At 49.8% G+C, this 7,827-nt stretch overlaps 1 protein-coding gene across 1 annotated transcript; it reads left to right on the top strand.

Annotated features, from left to right (window-relative positions):
* Nucleotides 1-4,308: 4,308 nt before the first annotated feature.
* B0J16DRAFT_172001 (DNA-binding protein creA) lies at nucleotides 4,309-5,922 on the top strand. Its single transcript, XM_046122429.1, has one exon. The coding sequence runs from the start codon at nucleotides 4,592-4,594 to the stop codon at nucleotides 5,837-5,839; it is 1,248 nt and encodes a 415-aa protein (XP_045980056.1). The 5' UTR covers nucleotides 4,309-4,591; the 3' UTR covers nucleotides 5,840-5,922.
* The last annotated feature ends 1,905 nt before the right edge of the window (nucleotides 5,923-7,827 follow it).

Consider the following 7,827-nt stretch of genomic DNA (forward strand, 5'->3'; position numbering starts at 1 on the left):
GACCTCACACACGACACTGAAATATGCTTTGATCCTGTTGGTATTGAGATATGCTACGCCATAGGATATCGCAAACATAGCACTCAAACAGTCAAACTCAAACGCTCAAGACCAAGAGATAGGCATGTGAAGATGCATCAAGCCAGAGCCAATACGGAAGGCATCTGAACTCCGGGCCGAACTCAACGAACTTCTTCCATGCGGGCGGTGTTCGCCGTTCCGAATCACCGAACGCTAGGATAAGATCTTAGATCATTTGCCCCGGAATTGCCGTAAGCAGTTTAGTTGGGCTTGAGTGACCATTCAGCATGAGGCATCTGGGTCTAGGGCGCCATCGCACAAGGGGAAGCTGGAGAAGGATGGAGTACAGAGCCTCCCAGGCTCCCACTTTCTGGAGTCTTAGTTTGGGGGTCGGATTGCCTTATCTGCTCACAGGAGCTGGCTTGAGTGGTCCGTTGTCGACAGAAGAAGAGGCTAGACGACGTGGTGGCGTACCAGGATTATTGTTTTGACAGACCACACTGTAAATTGCCGTACCAGTCAGTAAGCGAAACGACAGAGCAATCATGCGCAAGGCCGCGGCACTGCCTACAGAGCTTTCAGGCTCTATCTCTGCAGACGAAAACTCCTGAGTTTCTATCCTTTGAGGAGAACTTTAAGTTCTGGATTCTCGAATATTATGGTTATATAGCAAAGCCTCTTTTCTTCCACACCCTGTTATTGTGCCACAGAGAATCGAGGCACCCTAGGCATAAGCATAAGCCATTTTGGCAACTAGACCCAAACTCTGATGAGTTGTGGAATCTGGGGAACATGCTGCCATCGATCCGCCGAGCCGCAGATACAACCAAAAAGAGCGACCGCATTCTGGAGTCAGGGACACCAGTGGACTACTTGATAGCGGAGAGATATCATTTTACGTCAAGTCTGATAGACAGAATGGATCTCGACTTATCTCGTGATGAGGTCGAGTGCGGAGATTTGTACGGGGGCGGCTCTTTCTGGACCGCTTAGCAGCAAATCAAAAGCCACAAGAGTGACAAGATTATCCGGGGATGGGGAAAATGGGGGAGGCGAATTTTAAACAAAGAAGATGAGGAGTCGGGATAAAGCAATATGTTTGTCATGGGCAATAGAGCACGTCTTGACTCTCGACTCATGAGGCGTCCACTTATGGGTTTATCTATGCCCATCAAACGGTCTAGCCCCCCTACTTTTCAATGCCACGGAAAGACTGTCAACAACTGATGATAAGAAACCTGGACGATGCCAAGAACGAGTATTCCACCCCCAGACGACGGCTTAAGACGGAGGACTCTGGGGAGCGCGCTTGTCGCGGTGAATGGCCCGATTACACTGGGGCTTAAGACAAAAGTTGACTGGAGATAGCACCACTGAACTAAGTCGAAGCTTGAGGCTTGTCAATCAGTCTCGTGCATATCCAGCAAATTTTGTTCCTTGGCTGACGAGCCAGGGTTTACGGGCTTGGACTTGGACTTGGACTTGAAGGATGAAGGTTGTAAGAGTCGTGTAGCTGATAAACTATGCACTGGGTGAAACATCCTATCTGTTGCATTTACCAGCTCCTGATCTGATACGTCGAGTAGTTTATGCCTGAGCCAAGGAACTCTCGCGACAGCATTGGATTTCTTCATTCAGTAAGTATCTACCACTGGTGGAACTGAGCAAGTTAAGAGCTGTCTTGTCTCGCCTTGGCTTGTCATATGATATTACACAGAGTATCAAGTGAAGAATTCATCTGCTTGGCCCAGTATTAGATCGGCTGTGCTTATCATGATCAGCTGGCAGAGTGATTAGCCGGACAAGCGTCAACCCCACACTTGGCCTAAGGTAGCTCTCAAGGTTATCTGTACAGCACAAAGTACCTGGCTTAGCCTGGGCATGGTGGATGGACGGATGGACGGTTATGCGAGCAAATAGCCGAGCGATACCGCAGACAGACCCTGACAATGTCTGGTGTTATTTCTTGCCTGGATAACGACAGATTTAGAATCAGTCAGAATCAGGCCTAGAACAGTCTTCGATATTGGCGGCCATGGCGGCGTTGGTTTGACATAGCATGAGGATCATTACCTCAAATCTGGGGAGAAAAGTGTGAGTGGACTTCTGGGGTAAAATATTGTAATTATCATTCGTACTTGTGTGGGACAGATCCAGAAAATAATTAGATAGTACCGTGGCTAGAAGTGTGACCATCTCGGTCCGCAATGATAGTGCCGAGATGAGAAAAACCAATCTCAACTGAAAGAGAAACCAGTACCAATCAGGGTCAGATAGTGGAGTGTCGCCTTGAAGCATCGTGAGCTCCATATGCGGACAAAATCCATGGGTACTGTAGTAGTAGGTCCACTGTAGCGTAGCCCAGGGTTAGCTATCGTAGCATGATTCTTTAGCATTACGAGACGGAGGTAAGGGAAGAGACTGGGGCAGCATGCTGCATTTCAGTTGAGTGTTATCTGTACGGCAGGGACTTTATAGGCAACATGCCAGGTATTGTTGCAATTGGTAGGTACAAGACGTGTAATATCGCATGATGAAGACGGGCATGGATGGGCGCTGGAAGCACAGGTCCGACGTTACAAACGGACGATTACGTACAATTAGACTCGATCACGACTTTGGTTACTGATTACTGAGCCAAAAAGCATGACGAGAGCTTGTACAGTACATAGAACAGCAAGTTGCCTAATCGACACATGTGATCAGCATGCAATTTTGCAGCTTCTCTCCTCCACCGCTCACGATATTTGAAATGGTCAATTTGTTGAATACCATACTAATACAAGTAAGCCGAGGTGTATTGTCAACCAACACCACGAGTCAATGCGACTGTCGCAGAATACACTAAAAAAGAAAAATCAGATTAAAGAAAAATTAAAGAAAAAGACCCCAAGTCAGAGTCGGAGCCGCTGAAGGAATGAAGGCCAATCATTCAAGCACGACACCATGGGCAAAAAGGCATGATGCCCCACGCTCCGGGCCGGTAGAAGCGTAAGAGAGCAAAGCCTTGAACGGAGAAAGACACGGTGAAGTGGAGACTAAAAACTCTCACCGTCGAGCTTCTTCGGGCATTGGCGGCCAGAGAGAATGGATAAGCCAAGCGGACCAATGAAAGTAGGGAAACGCGGCCCCCACATTAGCAACAGAAAAGGTGCAAGGTGAAAGAAGTCGACGTCGGCGGTCGGGACGTGAAAGCCGAGGTGCTGAGAAAGCGAGAGAGAGAATGTGTGATGGGGAATCTCGGAGTCGCCCAGGGGTGCATTTTGTCGCTCGTTCAAGGCGTGTTGTTAAGAATCCCCAGTTTACCCGTCCCCAGGCCCGTGTCGCCCCGACAAGGAATGACTCGCTCTATTTTGCCTTTGGGGTCGGATAATCATAGTAGCGGGAGATCATTCTTATCGTCACACTGCTAGGGGACAGGGAGATGACGATATGAATCACTGTTGAACAACAATCCACCTGGAGGTGGCATTGAGCAGGAGACAACTGTCTCTTCCTCATGCAGCCCAAAGCTGTTGTTCCTGTTGGTACTGGTGCTTAGCTGACTGAGCTGTCCTTTGTGACTCTTCATCTTGCTCGCCCCGTTAATGCCCCCCAAGGATAAGGCCCGAAGAACGGGGCTCACTTGTTCCAGAGCCCCCAGTGGTACCTTCCATTGGAGCCTCCTGCTTCTCCCGCTGGGGTAAGAGAAGAAAAAGGTGGAGGGGCAGGAACAAAACCCAAACCCGCAGCTCCCACGCCCCACGACTTGTCCTGTCTCTCATGCCAGCTGATACTTTCACCCCCTTGGCTGTAGTAGATGAACACCCTACCTATGAGTAACCGCGCAAGAGGTGAAGTGAACAAGACCAAGAAAAAAAAAAAGAGGAAGAAAAAAACTGTCAGAAAACCCACAATGGGGCCGCCCACGGGGCCCTCCAACTAAAATCAGTGGACTATTCCCCCTGTAGCGGTGCACCGGAGCTTCTCCAGCCTTTAGTGACTTTCCCTGCCTTGCCCTGCACTGCGGCGCTTCCCTTCTGTAATTTTTCGCTCACAGGGCAGGGCGGGTTCACTCGTCTCATCAGGTACCCTCAGCAGGTACATACAAGCCATCAGTACTCGGACGTGGGGTGAATGGGACGGGGTACGATTGAATGGAGAGAGGCGTGTACGATAGCCCTTCCCGTCCCTCGTTCCCTCTCTTTCCCCTCCACCCTCCACCCCCCACCCTTACCCAGGTTCGCTCCATGCGCTCCTCCCTCTTCCTCCATGTCGCAGTGCGCCTTCTAGTGCCGAGCCCGGCATCTTTTATAACCATCCAATCCCCCCATCCCCTCCATCCTCCAGATTTCCGTCCTCTCCAAGAATTATCTGCATTCGATCTTCCAGCTTCCCCGGAACTTGATTCCTCCACCAACTTGCATCAAACTTCCGACCGTTTAATTGAAGGATACTTCTATTCACCTACGAACAACAACATCAACAACATCGATCACTACCAACCACCACATTGGATTCTCTCCGTCAGCTCAGCCAACCTCAATAACAATTATCCTGTTGAGCGTTGGGTCTTCCGGACGTCTATCACATGCAACGAGCACAGTCGGCCGTGGATTTTTCCAATCTACTTAACCCTACAGCACCGGCTGAAAAGGAACCCGAGAAACCCCAGCAGGGCGACGTCGAGATGGCTACCGCAGTGACCGTTATCAAGCCTAACGGCCCCCTTCCTGGCGTCCAGTCTTCGGAGAACTCCAACGAGTTGCCCCGACCTTACAAGTGCCCTCTATGCGACAAGGCCTTCCACCGCCTCGAGCATCAAACTCGTCACATCCGCACTCACACTGGCGAGAAGCCTCACGCCTGCCAGTTCCCTGGTTGCAGCAAGAAGTTCTCTCGATCTGATGAGCTTACTCGCCACTCTCGCATTCACAACAACCCCAACTCAAGGCGAGGCAACAAGGCCGCTCAAGCCCACCAGCAGCAGCAGCATCAAATGCACCAGCAGGGCATTCCTCATCATATGCTTCCTGATGGAATGATGGCGCCGCCTCCTGCTCCTAAGACTATCCGCTCTGCTCCTGGCTCTGCTCTGGCCTCGCCTAATGTGTCTCCTCCTCACTCTTACTCTTCTTTTGCTCTGCCTACCTCTGCAGTTCACTACAACCGTGGTGGTGACATTTCAATGCTGGCTAAGGCCGCTACACAGGTTGAGCGCGAGACATTGACTGCTCCTCCTCACCACCACAACAATAACCGCCATCACCCTTATTTTGGCCACGGAATGCACAGCTCTCGAGGCCACCTGCCTACGCTTTCCTCTTACCACATGGCTCGTTCTCACTCGGGCGACGACGATGACCACTACTCTGGCTCTATGCGCCATGCTAAGCGCTCAAGGCCTAACTCTCCCAACTCAACAGCTCCTTCTTCACCAACATTTTCTCATGACTCTTTGTCACCTACACCTGACCACACCCCCATCGCCACTCCTGCTCACTCTCCTCGCCTGCGACCTTTCTCTGGCTACGAGCTGCCTAGCCTCAGAAATCTATCACTTCAACATAACACAACACCTGCTCTGGCCCCTATGGAGCCTCATCTTGAGCAGAGCCAGTTCCAACAGGGATCGGCCCCCACTACTCAGCCTCGCCCTAACGGCATCTCCTTAACAGACATCATCAGCCGGCCCGACGGATCTCAGCGCAAACTCCCCGTTCCTCAGGTTCCCAAGGTGGCCGTTCAGGATCTCCTCTCCGATAATGGATTCAGCCACAGCGGCAGAAGTTCGGGGACAAGTAGTCTGGCCGGCGGCGATCTCATGGATCGAATGTAGGACACGACATGGCATCGCAACCACGACATGATGACGACTATGGGTTATAGAGGTATAGAAAGAAACGGCGTTTACGGTTACAAGGCAATCGAATTACATCATCTCAAGAATTGAGCATTTGGCGAGGAATTGGGCGGCATTGTGAAACGAAAGAAAGCATTTTCATCAGGGCGGTGGACGGTTGGTTCCAGTATCAACAAGTCCGGCCCATTTTTGGGGGGCGGCGGAAACTAGATTTCGGATTGCGGAGCACTTGGATTTTTCCCTCTCGGGCTTGCCTCGGAGGACGTCGGAGGCTATAACATTTCCTCTGTCACAAAAAAGCAGTTCAACTTTGATATCCATGAACTGTTTCTCTTTACTTGTTATGAAAAGAACTTCACTCCTGTTACATTTTTTCAATCAAAATATCATGTCAAATGTCTAATTATGTCCTTTCTTCTTTTAATGTGCGGGATCACTACTTTTCTGACGAGGGCCTTGATGGGACTTGATAATGGGGTTGACCAGGATCTGACATGGTAGCTCGCTCAGCGCTCAGCTTAGCTCAGTTAAGCAAGCAAGCAAGCCAGTCAGCCCTGGCAGCCAACGCTAACACTACTGGGTGCCTGTGGCCCTCGTCGAAGATTACGAAACTAATACTCTGGATGATGTATGTATAGCGATCGATAGAGATAGGCAAAAGGCGCAGGGATAGGTTCCCAGAACAGACGCTACAGTATGTACTCCGTACCAATGTATCAATTAGACTTTCAACATGCATATTATGCCAATGCGATTTACATGATTGTTTGGAATGACAACATCTGATTCACCACAATGCAAAGCTTTTGACCTGATGACCGACGTCACGATCAACGCGTGTAACATGATTAATTCTGGAGGTGGGCACGGGGAAACCAGAAGCTTGAGCATTTGGATGACGCTATCTTGTTAGAGAAGATCGGGGCTAATCTGAACAAGAAGTCCATAGCGGAACCGCAAGCCTGAGCTTGAATGGGAAGGAGAAAATCAAAGGGCTCTTTTTTCGTTGGCATTTCTTTTTCGTTTGAGGGAAAAAAAAAAAAAGAGACAAAGCCAAGGTTTGGTTTAGACTTGTTTTGTCTTGGGGGCCAAGACGGGAAATTATTCCTTGTTAGTGACCCCTTTTTTAGACAAACCCAGATCAGACAGATCTCAGGATGCGTCATATGACGGGGAGTTTGACGACAGGTGGGTGGCTCACGGGGGAATATTTCTGGGGGAGGGCTATTTTGCTCCGGATAAAGAGGAAGGGGAATGTTAGACATATTTAGGAAACTGTGGTAGATATCATGATGATGTTATGATATTGATTGGTTGATGCTCATTCTTGGAGAATCCATATCTGACGAAAAGAGAAAGGAAAAAAGTTACCAAGATAATCTGATCTGCCGTTCTCCCCCACCATCTGCCTATGCATCATCACTATGTACAGCACAGCGCCCACAGCACAGCACAGCACAGCTCACACCATCTTTGAATACCCCTGTGTCAGCGTGTCGATGGTGAATTGCTCAGATGGCGGTGCTCATCACATGGAAAAGAGGCAGTTGCCAGGTGATGCTGTACTGTACTAGCATTGGCCTGCCTGTACAGTATTCGCGCACACGCACACGCACACACTCTCACCAATTTCCTGTTGTCTCTTTTCCCTTTCACTTATCAACCCATGCACTGCGCTTATTAACCAATGGTTTATCCACACACCAGTGAATCGTCTACAACGGTCCAGTACATGTCTTCGGCTCCTGAGATCAGCTTTCCGGCTCGGTTATTCAGGGCGCAGCGAGTGTTTGCTTTTCTCAGCGGCCGTTCGTCCCTGACTTGGCTTATTTCAATTTCGGCATGTACGTACAGCACTGTAAGCAATCGATGGCTGGCTGGGCTTGCAAAGTCTATCGGAAAGATGGGAAGCCACTAATAAGCATCACTTATCAGCGATAAGGAGGCGCACCATACCCCGAAGT

The sequence above is a fragment of the Fusarium flagelliforme genome, assembly GCF_020744385.1.
Source record: "Fusarium flagelliforme strain FIESC 12 MPI-CAGE-AA-0113 chromosome Unknown B0J16scaffold_6, whole genome shotgun sequence".
Lineage (NCBI taxonomy): Eukaryota > Fungi > Ascomycota > Sordariomycetes > Hypocreales > Nectriaceae > Fusarium > Fusarium flagelliforme.

Bases quoted from the DNA above. Each gene is read 5' to 3' on its own strand.
- B0J16DRAFT_172001 (XM_046122429.1), top strand. From the start codon at position 4,592: ATGCAACGAGCACAGTCGGCCGTGGATTTTTCCAATCTACTTAACCCT.